Source organism: Astyanax mexicanus, chromosome 24, assembly GCF_023375975.1.
Source record: "Astyanax mexicanus isolate ESR-SI-001 chromosome 24, AstMex3_surface, whole genome shotgun sequence".
NCBI classification, from domain to species: domain Eukaryota; kingdom Metazoa; phylum Chordata; class Actinopteri; order Characiformes; family Acestrorhamphidae; genus Astyanax; species Astyanax mexicanus.
Genome location: NC_064431.1, coordinates 3997518 through 4013250, shown reverse-complemented (window position 1 = coordinate 4013250; position 15733 = coordinate 3997518). Strand labels below are relative to the sequence as shown.

Sequence of the window (15733 nt, the reverse complement as noted above, 5' to 3'; positions counted from 1 at the left end):
GTTTACTCTGATACATTGTTTATGAGCTGCATCGTTACTCGTTACCGGGTTGGATGAAGCTGCTCTTAATTGAGTGAATCAAGAGATCAAGCTGATCTTATAAGAAGATCTTGCTGCTCCCGTTCTGCCTTTAGCACTGCTAACTTTCTCACTGCTGTCTGTAAAAACTACACTAATAACACAGTATTGTACTTTTACTTGCAATACTTTAGTACTACATTTTACTATAAAATACATGCAATACTAACGTTAAATACTATATAGAGCACTTGTACGTTCTAGTACTAACCCTAAGTTAGTTAAATATAACTTTTCTTTAAAAAAAAACCTTACATTCTATATTTGAAGCTTATAAGTTGACCAGTTGCCTAATGCCTGGTTAAAGTCTACTACTCTGTGGTTTTATGTTGGTTAATACTCTAACTATAAATTTTATAGTTTGCACAGATTAAGCCCAGACAGAAGCTGCTGAATCTTCTGTACTGTGTAACCGATCCAGATGTAAATACCTGGAAATAAAAGGAGAAATATTGCTCTTTTGACTCATATTCGTGTCTTAATACTAAATCCAAATATTTTCAGTCGACAGTAGAAATAATTGGATTGACCTCACTGTTTCAACACTTTTATGCTAAGACCTTTATGCGCACTGGAAACCTGGGTGTCCACAGAGGGTATTCTAAGGCTATTGTAAGAACATTTTTGCACAGATTATGAAGAAAAAACATGTACAATGTACAGCAATGTGGAGCTTGTTGTGGCAAAAGCAGTATACCATCTAAAATCTACCAATTTAATAAAAAATCTTTATTGTTGTGTTTTTTAGCCTTTGGCGCTACTTACTAGAGTTTGGTTGTAGTTAGGGTGTGTAACCAGTCTTTGAAAGAAAGGAGACAATTAGTCCTTATTTTACCTCCGTTTCTACACAATGCATTTTATCATCACACCACAGCGACTTTTACACTTCTAACAATCTAAACTCAACCCAGAGGCACAACAGGGCAGTTTTCCTTAATCAGTCTGCTCCTTTTTCGTTTTACTAAAAGTCGGAGATTTTCAGACGGTCCCTAAGGTCACGCTGTGCTTTCTGCCTTCACTCTCGTTGCCATGCTGTTTACAGTGAGAGCCGGACTGATCCCAGCTCAGCTCAGACTCTTCACCAGATTCACCAGCCTCAGACCCCCACACTGTCCCCGGTTTATCAGCATGTCCTCCTCTCAGGCAGCCCGGTCCAAACCCCCAGCGACCCTGCTGGGCTCCATGGCGTTCGGGGGTCGCGCTGATGCGGAGCTGAGCGGACAGATGGTGCAGGTGTTTCTGAAGAGAGGACACCAGGAGCTGGACACTGCCTTCATGTACACAGAGGGACAGGCGGAAGCTATAATAGGGGGCATGCAGCTTCCTGAGACAGGTAGGGACTTATGTATGGACAGGTATGTCCCCTATAATGTGTAGAACCACTCACTGCTGTTATCTGTCCACCCAGCTGACCCAGGCCTGGGAAGACCAGTGCACTTAGGTCAAGAGGATCAAAGGTCTTTAAAAAGTTAAAGTTTTATTGGATTCCTTGAAGAAATGGCCTGAGATGTGAACTTTGGGAACTAATGTAGAATTGTCTCATTGACTAGATGTTGGTTGTTCCATTAGAACAGTAGCACAGTGGTCAGTATGACCAAAAAATTTTCACAATTTTTTTTTTACTGACAGTTTCACGATATATCACTGTATTTTTAATATTTTATTGTATTTTATTTATGATATATTTATTTTTGCATGACTGGGCTTAAATATAGGTTTGTGACTTACTCTGATGTTAATAGTACATAAAATATAAACACTAAGGCTTTAAATTAAGGCCCTGATTACTATTGTGTTTACTTTGTCCCGCAAATTTTATTCACAATATATGAAGAAATCAGACTGCATTAGCAAAAAAAAAAAAAAAACAGCTGAAAAATTTTAAAAGCAATAGACATTAAAAAGAGATACGCCAACAACTTTATCTCTACTTCCTTTACAAAACGAAATATTTTAAATAGTTCCATAAATGCTTAAAAATGATCCTAAAATACTCAATGTTTAAGTATTGAAAGAGATACTTCTAGAAAGCCCTCTAGCACAAGTAAGTAATTACGATATGTTATTATTAAAGCCATTAGAGACATTACAGTATTAAAATTAGCCATAATTCCCTTCTTTCTCCAGTTAACAAATACATACAGTTCATTCTTTTAAGCTACAGTAGTAATGTATTTAAACAAGGCTATAGTTACTGCTCTTGAAGTTTTTTTTTTTGCACCTCATATCCAGAGTTTTAGAAAGTTTTATCACTTGTTCTGAATAAATGATTCTGTACCCAGGACCGATTCTGGGCTCGTCTGGGTAATGAGAGGAACTTTTCTCTTAGCTGTGGATCGATTACGCTATTCCATTCCTCTCTTTTCTGAGAGAATAATTGCTGTTTGCTGTTGTTTTTCTATTTTAATCGAATACAAACGTTAGGACTGTGAGGAACAGCAGCAGGAGCTCCGCAGATAATGCTGATGCTGTTCTCATTTTTCTCCAGGCAGGACAGAGCGTTTGACTTGCTTTTGAGCTAAGCAACCGTTACTCAGGTGTGCTAGCTTGTTTTGCTATCTAGCTAATGTTGCAGAGTTTCATTGGTTTACTGAAAGGAATAGCCTGAGATGTAGGATTTGGAAGCTAAAGTAAAATTGTAAAAAATAAAAAACACTCCCTCAAAAACACAATAGACTACCTTAAACATCCGAATATCAGAATAGCAACAACAAGAAAGTGAGTAGGTGTCTGTGCTAGGCTTAAAGCTAACACTAGCCGACCAGCTAAGATCTCAGTCTGTCAGTATAACTTCACAGATGTGATGCTACTGAAATACAGCAAATTGGGTGATTAAAAACAGGCATTTTTTGTATGTGCTTTCATTTCTTAATCCAGTAAAAATTGCAACCAAAGCGAACCCTTGGGATGGCAAGACCCTGAAGCCGGAGAGTGTTCGCTCTCAGCTGGAGACGTCTCTAAAGAGACTGCACACCCAAAGCGTGGACATCTTTTACCTGCATGCCCCGGACCACCAGACCCCCGTTCAGGAAACACTGCAGGCCTGCAACGAGCTCCACAAAGAGGTAGAAGCAACCCAGCTTCGAGTGAAACTACAGTATATTGGAAAATGCTGATGCACTGCTATTTTACTGTAGAGGATGGGTTCCTCTTTTCAGTCTTGGTTCCTCTCTTGTTATTTGCTTTATAACATGATCGGAAGGAGTTTTTTATTTTCCATTAAACCCTAAACTATATTTTTTCCATTAATAGCTGAAATGTGTTCATTTGAAGTAATGAAACATACAAATCCTGCTTAAAACTTGTGTAAACTTTTCCTATCCTTTAAAAAACACTTTTATTGAGGTAACTGAGGTAATGCTAAATGCATTTAGATTCATTTATTACAGAGCATGCAATTAATTACATTATTTTGTTTAATTGCTTGACAGCACTACTTTTTATGTATTTACAGGGGAAGTTCAAAGAGCTGGGCTTATCTAACTATGCCTCCTGGGAAGTGGCTGAAATCTACTGCATCTGCAAACATAACAACTGGGTGCTCCCTACAGTCTACCAGGTGAGCCTGAAAACATATTGTGAAGTGTATTAAAAAAAGAATGTATTTTTACTTTTAAAAAATCTGTTTATTTTGTATATATTAGGGAATGTACAACGCCACCACGCGGCAAGTAGAGACAGAGCTGCTTCCTTGCTTGAGATACTTCGGCATCCGTTTCTATGCGTACAATCCTCTCGCAGGTAAAGTTGTATTTAAAATGTTTAACCTGATATGTGTGTCTTAATGTAAAGTAAAGTAACTGGACCCTTTTTATAAATTTGTGCAGGAGGTCTGCTCACTGGGAAATATCATTATGAGGACAAAGATGGAAGCCAGCCAGCTGGACGCTTCTTTGGGAATAACTGGGCTGCTGCCTACAGAGACAGGTTATAAGTTAATAAATTATCAGATTATAATTATGCTTGCTTTTTAGAAACGTAAGTTGTGTCTGATACTGTGCACTTTTCACTATCCAGCTGTACCTCCCCTCTCACTAGACTAGTGCATTTCTCCTCCAATAAATGTGAAGTCAGCCACTGCCTCTTTTTGATCTGCTGCTGATACGTTCCGATACATCAGCTCACAGATGCAGCCTTATGCTGATTGACATCACCCTAGGAGTGATGAGAGGAAAGAGCGCCATCTACTGTACCCACCCAGAGAGAGCAAGGCCAACTGTGCTCTCTCAGGGCTCCGGCAGCTGATGGCAAGCTGCATGACCGGGATTCGATCCAGCAATCTCTCGATCGTAGTGGCAGCACCTTAGTCTGCTGGACCACTCAGAGCTTCTGTGAAAGCAATAGATGTATTAGCCAGTTTCTTTTTTGTTTATTCTTGTGTTTGATATCATTCGTTTTTGTGTCCTTAAACACCTGTAGCAGCGATTTTCAAGCCTAAAATATATATTTGTATGGATAATAGATAACAGAATGTGACACAGCTGCTCGCTGGTGTCTTTTGAGCTCCTGTTACTTATAAGCTGTGTAAAAATCCAGTAACAAATACTAAAGATATGAACTTTAGACCCTACATTTCTTGGCTGGATGTCTACACCTGTTTTAACTAGTAAATTATTAACATTTCTTGTATATTTCTTTATTTCTTTATTTATGTGTCTTAAGATAAATGATTATGAGCTGCAGTGTGCTTTACGATGACCCCAGAACTATTAGATTGATTTTTCTTGGTACTATTTTCCAGGATCTTTATTCTAACCACTATTGGTATATTTCTCTGTTTCAGGTACTGGAAGGAGAGCCACTTCTATTCTATAGATGGTGTTCTGAAGGCTCTTGAAGCAGCATACGGTTCAGAGAAGCCATCATTAACTTCAGCTGCCATGCGCTGGATGTATCACCACTCTCAGCTAAAGGTAGAAGTTAAAACCTAAGCATTGGCAGAAAACATTTATCTTTGATTGCTTTGACAAATTCTCTGTGGCATTGTTTTAATAAGCTTCTGCAATGTCACAAGATTTATTTCAATCCAGTGTTGCTGGATTAATTTTTCTTCAAGATCTTGCAGCAGCAGCATTGATGATGGTACAGTCTGACCGCTGCACAAAGCAGCTCTTCTCCATCCAGCACATCCCAAAGATTCTCAATGAGGTTAAGATCTGGACTCTGTGGTGAACTCTCTCTCAATCCATGTGTGAAAATGATAAATGATGATCTCATGCTCCCTGAACCCTTCTGAACTCTTTCACAGTTCCAGCACCATGAATCCTGACATTGTCATCTTGGAATACAATAAAAAAATCCATTGATGGAATAACCTGGTCTATATTCAGTATATTCAGGTATTGAGGTCAGCTGGCCTCATTCTTTCAGCACATACTGTTGCTGAACCTAAACCTGCAGACCAACTGCAGCATCAACCCCACATCATTTACTTACTTAAATCCAGGTTTTTCTGGCCTTTTTTTCCACTTTTTTTGGGCTAAAATGAAAATTTTTTCTCCTTTTCCTTCTTATAAGATTACTGTTTTTGTTTCAGGGGGATCTTGGTGATGGTGTGATCATTGGGATGTCCACTATGGAGCAGCTTCAGGAGAATTTAACAGCAGCTGAAGGAGGCCCACTGAAGCAAGAAGTTGTGGATGCCTTCAAAAAGGGCTGGGACCTGGTGGCCCACGAGTGTCCCAACTACTTCCGTTAGATTCAGACTGTTTATATAGAAAACCTCTTTATTCTCACCGGTAAATCAGCACTTCCAAATAATTGTATTTTTTTTCTTCTTCAAAAGTTTTATAACAACATGTAATCAATTCACCAAATTTAGCTGTGAGGTAATAAATACGTAATTTATCATTTGCTGTTAATTTTATCTTGTTCTTAACAATGCATGTAAAACACTGTGTGAACATAAATCAGTGTACCATCTACTAGCTTTTTATTTTTTTAAGTGTATTTTTTATTTCTAAACAATGCTAAACTAATCAGAATATGTTTTCTATTTTAAATTCTTTAAAGTAACACCTCATGCTTAGATGACAGTTTTGTACATCTTGGCTGGATTTTCTCAGTCAGCTTTATGAGGTAGAGTCTCCTGTTATTTAGACTTTCAGTTAACAGCTGTGCTGAACTTATCAAGAGTTAATTACTTGAATTTCTTGCTTCTTAATAAAGTGTTTGAGAGCATCAGTTAAAGTAAAGTAGTGAAGAGGTAGAGTTACAGGTATACAGTGAATAGCTCTATTTGAGTAATGTTCGAATCCAGATTACGAGAAGCAACAACTACTCAATTAGAACTACTAAATTGTATTGAAACAGGACTACAGCATATACAGTACTGAGAACCTGTATGGTCTCCGATTAAATGTGTGTTGTTTTGGTGGCCTCTTGTGGTGAACTGAAGAACTACAACGAATCAAGGGAGTGTAGATAAACAAACACCACAAATGAAACCTTTGCCTCCTGAGATCAAATTCCAGACTCTTTTTTTTTTTAGGGAGGATTTGTGTTTTTTTTTCTAGAACAGGCCAACCCCTCCGAAATCTCCAATCCAAACCAAAAGGTTTCCTCCACCCCTTGTTACACATCCGATTCTATTTCGTTTTTAATCTGTGCCGTATCTTTTCACACGGTCCCTCACATTCCACACTTTCTCTATTCACTTCTATTAAAGTGAGTTCAGCTCAGGTGAGTCGCTGCTATGCTGTTTACAGTGAGAGCAGGACTGATCCCAGCTCAGCTCAGACGGTTTATCAGCATGTCCTCCTCTCAGACAGCCCGGTCCAAACCCCCAGCGACCCTGCTGGGGTGCATGGGGTTCGGGGATCGGGCTGATCCGGAGCTGAGCGGACAGATGGTGCACGTGTTTCTGAAGAGAGGACACCAGGAGCTGGACACTGCCTTCATCTACACTAAAGGACAGTCAGAGACGATCATAGGGGGCATGCAGCTTCCTGAGACAGGTATGAACCCTGAACTTCACCTTTAAAACCAGTTTATTCTGAAAGCTACAGAGCCTGTACTGAGGAGCAGTGCAGTAAAAAAAAAACTGTAACTTTGTAGGATCAAAGTTCTTTGCAGAGATGAAGTTAATGAGTGCATAATATGTCAACAACATAACATGCCATTTGTGTCTGCAGCAGATTTGTTTCAATGTTATAAAAACACTTTACATACATTTTCAAGATTTACTTGATGATCATTTTATTACAAATAAATAAAAATGTTCATTTTCACTATAAAGTTCTTTATGTACTCTTTATACTGTTTGATCTGGAGTTTTTTTTTGCACTGTGAAGTAGTTTGTGTACTTTTTATGTAGTTTTCTTTCATATGGATTATTTGCACTGAAAAGAACTTTATCTACTTTTTATACAGTTTTCTTTGATGTGGCTTTTTTGCTATACACAGTACTTTCTCTATTTTGTATACAATTTTCTTTGATGTGGCTTTTTTGACCTATAGAGTACTTTCTGTACTTTTTATACAGTTCTCCTTGATGTGGCTTTTTTGCACTATAAAGTATTTTATCTACTTTTTATACACTTTTTAATGTGTTTTTTTGCACTATAAAGTATTTTATTTAATTTCTAGACAATATCCTTTTTGAGGTGAAGGCAGGTTTTTTGCACTATTCTAAACTTTATTTTTTATTGTTTTTTTTATGCAGAGGTGGCCATGTTTTGCCATGTTTATTTTTTCTTTTAATTAGTGAAATAACACCTATATTTAAGACCTATATTTAAATGTTACATTTTTAAAAAATAATTTAGACATTTCAATAATTAATTTATATATTTTCATTAAAAAACTATCAAGCTATTTAAATGTGTAAATTCCCTGCCCAGCCTTTCATCTTGAGATAATATAGTATAATAATATAGATAGTGTTGAACTGGATTATTTAACCTGGATATTTTACTCTACAAAGGATATTGTGAGCAATGCTAGCTATAGAATGCTATAGAATAGAATAGAATAGAATACAACTTTCCATCCATAAAAAAAACATTTCTTGTGAAAGAAGTGTTTGTGAAAAACCTTTTAAAAATGTAAATCTTTTTTATGGAACCAAAAAAAAAAATTAATGAAAGAAAATGGTTATTCTGTGGTATTACTCAATGAATACTATATATTAAAATAAAGAGTGTACGACTCTTTGTAAGAACCAGGTTTCAACCATTGCCATCAGGTAGGGAGGGGCTGCTGGCACATATTCTTGCCAGCTTTTATATCAGATTTGAGCAGCTACAGCAAGCCAGAGAAAGGTACACATCAACAGAACAACAAGTCCGCAGTCTGTGAGGATTCACAACATCTCCTCCCCCTCCATAATCCTCAGCACTGGCTCCCCTCAGGGCTGTGTGCTGAGCCCCCTCCTGTTCACACTGCTCACATATGACTGCTCACCTCTCCATCCAGGCTGTCATATTGTGAAGTTTGCGGACGACACGGCAGTGGTTGGATGCATCACAAACAGAGATGAGTCCAGCTACAGGCAGGAGGTGGAACACCTGGAGGATTGGTGCAGAGAAAACAACCTCTGCATCAATGTAAAAAAGACAAAGGAGATGATTGTGGACTTCAGAAGGGGCAAGCATGCCCACCTCCCCCTGCACATTGGAGGATCTGCGGTGGAAGTGGTTGACAGCTACAGGTACTTGGGTGTGCACCTGACCAGCAACCTCACCTGGAGCAACAACACTTCCACTCTGGTCAGGAAGGCACATCAGCGGCTCTACTTCCTCAGGAGGCTGAGACGAGCTGGACTCGGGAGCGCAGTCCTCACCTCCTTCTACAGATGTGTGGTGGAGAGCGTCGTGTGCTCCAGCATCAATGTGTGGCATGGAAGCTGCTCTGCTGCAGACAGGAAAGCTCTGCAGAGGGTGGTGAAGGCTGCACAGAGGATTGTTGGAGTTAGCTTCCCCAGCACCACAGACATTTACACCTCCAGATGCAGGAAAAGGGCCACCTGCATCAGGAAGGATTCCACCCACCCAGCACACGCACTTTTTGTCCCACTCCCCTCAGGCCGGAGGCTGCGGAGCATTAAGTGCAAAACAACAAGACTCAGAAACAGCTTCATTCCGGAAGCTGTAAGACTCTTAAACTCCACTTAACAACACACTGCACTGACACCAAGGACAAATTACTGTTTACTGTTTAGCAACATGGTCACTTTACTTGCACTGAGACACTTTATCTCCACTGCTCTAATTCACATTATCATGCTGCTATAGCACACTTGCACTCTGGACTTCATGTTGCTGAACCTTTCTACTCTCTATTTATTTATTTTTATTCTTTGGGATATTTATCTATCTATTTTGTATATTCTATTTCTTTTATTGTATTATTTTTTTATCTATATATCTATTAATAACAGCTCTTTGGGTGTAAAACTGGATCGTGAGATCACAATTTCGTTCCACCTCATGTACCACATGTGATGCGAATGACAATAAAATCTCCTTGAATCCTTGAATCCTTGAAGAGTGAACTTTGGAAGAGTTCCAGGCCTGAGGAGACAGAGTCCAGCCCAGTGTGGTGATTCAGTCACTTAAACACAAAGACTAAACCTAAAAACTAATGCCTGCATTGGAAGTTAAATCAGGTGTGCGTGGTAGTGTCGTTAAAATGCTGCACAAATACTGAAAACCTGTTTTTATCTCTTTTAATCCAGTTAGAATTGCCACCAAAGCGAACCCTTGGGAAAGCAATAACCTAAAACCGGAGAGTGTTCGCTCTCAGCTGGAGACGTCTCTAAAGAGGCTGCGCACCCAGAGCGTGCACATCTTCTACCTGCACGCCCCGGACCACCAGACCCCCATTCAGGACACACTGCAGGCCTGCAACGAGCTCCACAAAGAGGTAATGGCCTGCTGAACGTGGTGCCACATTATGTCTGTAACAAAATCCAGATAACAAGCCAATGACAAAGTATCATAAACCTACACCTACAATCAATTAAGCAATTATTTATGCTTTTATCATATGATTAAAGCTTGAGAATAGAAAAATATGTAACCTATTCACTAGAATTCACTATTCACTAGAACACTTTTCTTGGAAGGCAAAATTACTGGAGAGTTTGTTTGTCTATTTGTTGGTGGACATTACTTCTAATAAATGCACTTATAGTTAAGACACACCCATACACACACAGATTGTTTAGTCCATGTAGAAAAGTATTAGTTGTGAAATTTTGTTGATATCATGACAAATCGAATTGTTTTCGATTATATATATTATATCCAGGATTCAGACATGAAAAACTGGAAAAGTCATGGAATTTGAAAATAGCATTTTTTTAGACCTGGATAAGTTTTGGAAAAATAAATATACGCAGAAAGTTTTGAAAAAGTCGTAGATATTTGGTCTACAAATCTTTGTGTTTCAGTTTATTAACGTAGAAAATCTATTTTCAGAGTTAATTCAGTAATTTAGCCCTAAACAATGGAGCTCTCAGGATCTGACACACCCTTTTTACTGTTTACTGTTTAAGATTGTGTGTCAACATTTTATCAGATTAATTTGAGATCTTCTATAATCTTAATTAAATTTTGATTTATTGTCCATGTCTGCACTGATGTTTTAAAACTAGGCATAGAAAAGTCATGGAAATATCATAGAAACATGTTGGTTAAAACGTGTATGAACCCAGAATATCGATATAAGGTATCAAATATTGATACTAAACTCCATGAAACTCGTCCCCCAATTGGAATGAATAAATTTACTGCTTCATTTACTTACATGGTTACGTTATAATCAAATAAATAGGGTATTTGTTCATTTAGGAGTTTTTTTATACTCTTCAGTAAACACAGAATGCTGTAAAGTATTTTACAGAAATGTCTTACAATATATAGAGCTTCACAAAATCACAGTATCTTCATATCATTGTAATAATAGGCAGTGAATCGTGATAATAATCTATCATGAGAAGCATGCTAGAATTAGAACTGCCCAGGCATAGGGCAGGGGGTATAATGCCCCCCAATCTGGATTAAGTTGTGGAACAGGGGAACTGTGTTCTCTGAAATTATGGAGGGTTGAGGTGGGGTGGTGATCAACCAACATCCTGACCTCAGTAACACTCTTATTACTGAATGCATCAATCCAATCCTCACACTAATATTCCAGAATTTCGTAGAAAGCCTTCTTAATATCCTTAATTTTGGAAGAAACAATGTATGGTAAAGGACATTTATTAGACATAATAAATGAAAATTTCAGTTTTGTTTACTTTAGATAAGGAAATATATTTATGTTCTGTAAGGATTGATCATCGCTGTCATTTTCTGTTACCAGGGAAAGTTTAAGGAGCTGGGATTATCAAATTATGCTGCCTGGCAAGTGTCTGAAATCTACTCCATCTGCAAACACAACAACTGGGTGCTCCCCACAGTCTACCAGGTGAAATTAGAGTTGTCAGTAATTCTGTTCAAAATGTGAAACTCATTCATTATATAGATGTAAGATTTTGTGGGAAAAAAAACTGCACAGACTTTAGACCTGATAATAAAACACAGTGGATCAACACCAGCAGATGACAGACATGACTCTCCAAACCATCACTGATTGTAGAAACTTCACACTAGACCTCAAGCAGCTTGGACTGTGTGTCTCTCCACTCTTCCTCCAGACTCTGATCCCTTGATTTCCATCAAATGAAATGTAAAATTTACTGATGATCAGTGATGGTTTGTTTGGAGAGTCATGTCTGTCATCTGCTGGTGTTGATCCACTGTGTTTTATTATTATTTCCTGCATAAAAATCTTACAGCACTTCATGCTTCCCTCTGCTGACAGCTTTTATTTTCCAGCAGGACTTGGCACACTGCCCACACTGCCAAAAGTACTAATTGGTCATATATAATATTCTAATTTTCTGATTTCTGGGTTTTCATTGGCTGTAAGCCATAATCATCAACAATAAAAGAAATAAACACTAAATAAAAGATAACACTAATAAAAGATCACTCTTTGTAATACTTCCATGTAATATACGAATTCCATGTATTTTATGAAGGGAATGTACAACGCCACCACAAGACAAGTGGAGACAGAGCTGCTTCCATGTTTAAGAAACTTTGGAATTCGTTTCTATGCGTACAATCCTCTCGCAGGTAAATCTCTATTCACATATTTTATCCTGTTTAATATTTCATGTCTCATGGTTTTGATGTAACTAGATATTTTGTGATCTGTTTAGGGGGTCTTCTCACTGGGAAATATCATTATAAGGACACAGATGAAAGCCATCCTGATGGACGCTTCTTTGGACATAGCTGGGCTGTTATCTACAGAGACAGGTCATAAAAGTTTTATCACATAAATCACATAAAAACAATGAATAGGTAGGTGTGTCCAAACTTTGACTGGTACTGTATACTGACATGACCTCAACCTTTGCTGACATAAATATGGACCGGTATTTTCAGTTGTTTTTTTTCTTAGCAAGAAGAGCCTGTTAACAAGAATGAGCTGTCATGTTGACTGAGTGTAAAAAACAAACAAACCAGCATTTCTTTCATTTTCACTTAATTTATACTTTATTTATTTTGGATATTTTAACATATGTATAATCTAATTGCAATAATATCTCTGATTTATTTTAAATAATGTGTGTAATTTGTATGCTATTGTATTAACATTAATTGCATAACATCATTTAAAAATAACAATAATAATGTTTTTTGCAATTTATTTTTAGAGTAATACATTTGTGTTCTGAACATACATACTGCAGTCCCCAGTGAAATCTCAATTATTTCCATGTAAAGAGATAATGTGCAGGTTTTATCTAATTGCTTTGAGCTTCTGCTAGATTATTGGCTATTTTTTATTATTATTTATTATTGATTCACTTTGTGCTACATATAAATATGTATATTAGATATTTTTGTGAATAGTAGTGCTTTAGTTCTTACTCAAGAGGTCCCTGATCTTCAGCAAGGTTCACAGATAGGCCTAAATAAGCCTAGTCATAGACTATTTTCCTTTCAATGCAAAATCTCAATTCAAATGCTGTGTATCCTAAGACTAGTTTGAAAAATAATGTTCTGTATTGGATACATGAATTATTATTTTATGAAATTAAGAAGTAGCGTAAACATAATTAATTACCTCATACCCTGCTGAAGAATTGCCTTCACATTTTGCTGGTTTTGGATGGTTTAAGTTGGGATTTAATAGTCAAGGTAAAAAAAAAAAAATCTGTCCGAAAACATATCATATATTGTTAGCAAGTTAACCAGTTCTTGATGAGCTTATATTTTAATGTTGCATTGCTTATTCATGATTACAGAACAACTTAACCATCAAAATCAAATCTCTAAATTTCCTTTTTTAGCAGCAGGATACAAACAGTGTCCAGTTATCAGTTCTAAATCATATCTATCACTGTTTTAGGTACTGGAACGAGAGCCATTTCTATGCTATAGATGGTGTTCTGAAGGCTCTTCAGGCAGCATACGGTTCACAGAAGCCAACTTTAACATCAGCAGCCATGCGCTGGATGTATCACCACTCTGAGCTTAAGGTAAGAGTTCCTCAGTCCAGGTTTGTTAACTCATTATTTTATCAGATCTAATAGAATTATTATTAGAACAGTATAGATTTCTGGGTTTCTGGATTGAGACTAGTTTTTGACTGTTCCAACATTTAGTCATTTACAAAACCTAAAGCAGGGAGCTTTATTATAGAAACCGCAGATTTAACTGTTTACGCACTGCTTATATTACATCATTTTTCTCCTATTCCTGCTTAAAAGATTACTGTTTATGTTTTAGGGGGATCTTGGTGATGGTGTGATCATTGGGATGTCCAGTATGGAGCAGCTTCAGGAGAATTTAACAGCAGCTGAAGAAGGTCCTTTAAAGCAGGAAGTTGTGGATGCCTTCAAAAACGGCTGGAATCTGGTGGCCCACGAGTGTCCCAGCTACTTCCGTTAGATTCAGGTTGAGTTTAAGGAAAATCAGTGTTTTATTCAGATGGTCTATAAATAATAGCAATAAGCACTTTAAAATATTATGAAAAAAATGTTTTAAGGAACTTTTGTAATTCTACAGACACCTGTTTGTTTAGATTTCCCTAATAAATATAATAATAAAAATAATTTGCTGTGGATTCCATATTTGTTAGCCCTTAAGTGCACATATAACGATATGCTTACAACTTTGTGAACTAGAAAATGAAAGAAAATTCTAATAATAGTAATTTAAAGTTTAAAAATATAGAAATGTTCAGTTTGGGGAAGCACAAAAAATTAAATGTATACATTTTAATTAATTTTTCCTTCTTTTTTTTTTAAAACCCACAAAAAGTGAATTACTAATTTATACTGTATAAATGGAACAGCTTAGGTATTTTTGGCTTGAGTTTTTAAAAAGAATTAGGAGGATTTTTTTTTTTTTGGTGTGACAATTGGTAACAAGAACAAACGTTTGTAAAATAGTAAAATAATTTTACAAAATTATGAAGTTGCACATTAATTATATTAAACATTTTTAATTATATCACACCTTGTTGAAAATTTGCTTCCACGTTTTGCTGGTTTGGATGGTTTAAGTTGGGCTTTAATAGCCAAGATGAAAAAAATCTGGGCAAAAACGCATCATATACTGTTAGCAGGTTAACCAGTTCTTGACAAGCTTATAATGTTGCATTTGTTCATGACTGCAGATCAGCTATATCGTTAAATTCAAATCGCGAAATTAAAGCATACCCTATACTTTTTTTTTTTTTTTACCATTACGGACCATCAGTAAATGTTCCATTTAATTTGTAAATCAAGAGAACAGAGTCTGGAGGAAGAGTGGAGAAACACACAGTCCAAACTGCTTTAGGAAAAAAATATACTTTTTTCAATTAGTTCCAAAGACAAAAAGAGAATTACTAATTTGTACTGTATAAAATAAAGAGCTTAAGTGTATTATGACTTGATTTTTTTTTTTAAAGAAAAAAAAATGCAGGAGAAATTTGGTGTAAAACATGGTAACAACCTTTGTAGAATAGCCCACTTCCGTTAGCCCTCAGTATTCTGAAATACAGCACTTTTACCTGATGCTTTCCAACTGTTGTTTAAAATATCTTTATAATATGCATATAATCATGCATTTCCACAGAATTCATTTAGCAAACTTTTCCCCCCCAAACTTACCTACCTATTTGGTTTGTGCTTGGCGGTAGGTTTTCACGACTACCTTCTAAAAATGTGGTGCCCCGAGACCTACCTGAAGTGTATATAAAGTGTTTTTAATAAACTATCTGTGCACTTTTAAAGTCCTCAGTGCCTTGTTTTAAATGCCAGGGCTCTCAGAATTCTACCAATAAAGCGTGGAGCTACTTTGAGCTTGTTAATGGTGCAAAATAGCCTTTTTTTTCTTTGCACGGGTAAATTTATGCCCCCATCAGTAGCATTGTAAGCTTGCTGGGAGCATCAGCTAAAAAAACGCTTTATTTAGGAATGCTGAGGGAGAACAGAGGTGAGCTATTTTACATAAATTTATACTCATTCACTCGTTTCACTACAACCCAAATCCATTTTAATCTGGAGTTCTCCTTTAAAATCTGAATATTTTTACTTTTTATTTTTTCAACAGAATAGCTTTCATTTTAATTATGCAAAATTCCAAACTATAGTAAATGCTGAAAC

The 15733-nt window shown here is 36.8% G+C and overlaps 2 protein-coding genes across 2 annotated transcripts; both read left to right on the top strand.

The window, feature by feature from the left end:
* The first annotated feature begins 1078 nt into the window (after positions 1–1078).
* Positions 1079–5928, top strand: LOC103031836 (aflatoxin B1 aldehyde reductase member 4). The gene is made up of 7 exons (XM_022682261.2): positions 1079–1411; positions 2956–3143; positions 3533–3637; positions 3723–3819; positions 3906–4005; positions 4862–4991; positions 5615–5928. The coding sequence occupies exons 1-7, from the start codon at positions 1108–1110 to the stop codon at positions 5774–5776; spliced, it is 1086 nt and encodes a 361-aa protein (XP_022537982.1). The 5' UTR covers positions 1079–1107; the 3' UTR covers positions 5777–5928.
* Positions 5929–6022: 94 nt separating this feature from the next.
* LOC111195357 (aflatoxin B1 aldehyde reductase member 4) lies at positions 6023–15010 on the top strand. Its single transcript, XM_022682262.2, has 7 exons — positions 6023–7034; positions 9755–9942; positions 11386–11490; positions 12107–12203; positions 12290–12389; positions 13489–13618; positions 13869–15010. The coding sequence occupies exons 1-7, from the start codon at positions 6773–6775 to the stop codon at positions 14028–14030; spliced, it is 1044 nt and encodes a 347-aa protein (XP_022537983.2). The 5' UTR covers positions 6023–6772; the 3' UTR covers positions 14031–15010.
* Positions 15011–15733: the final 723 nt, after the last annotated feature.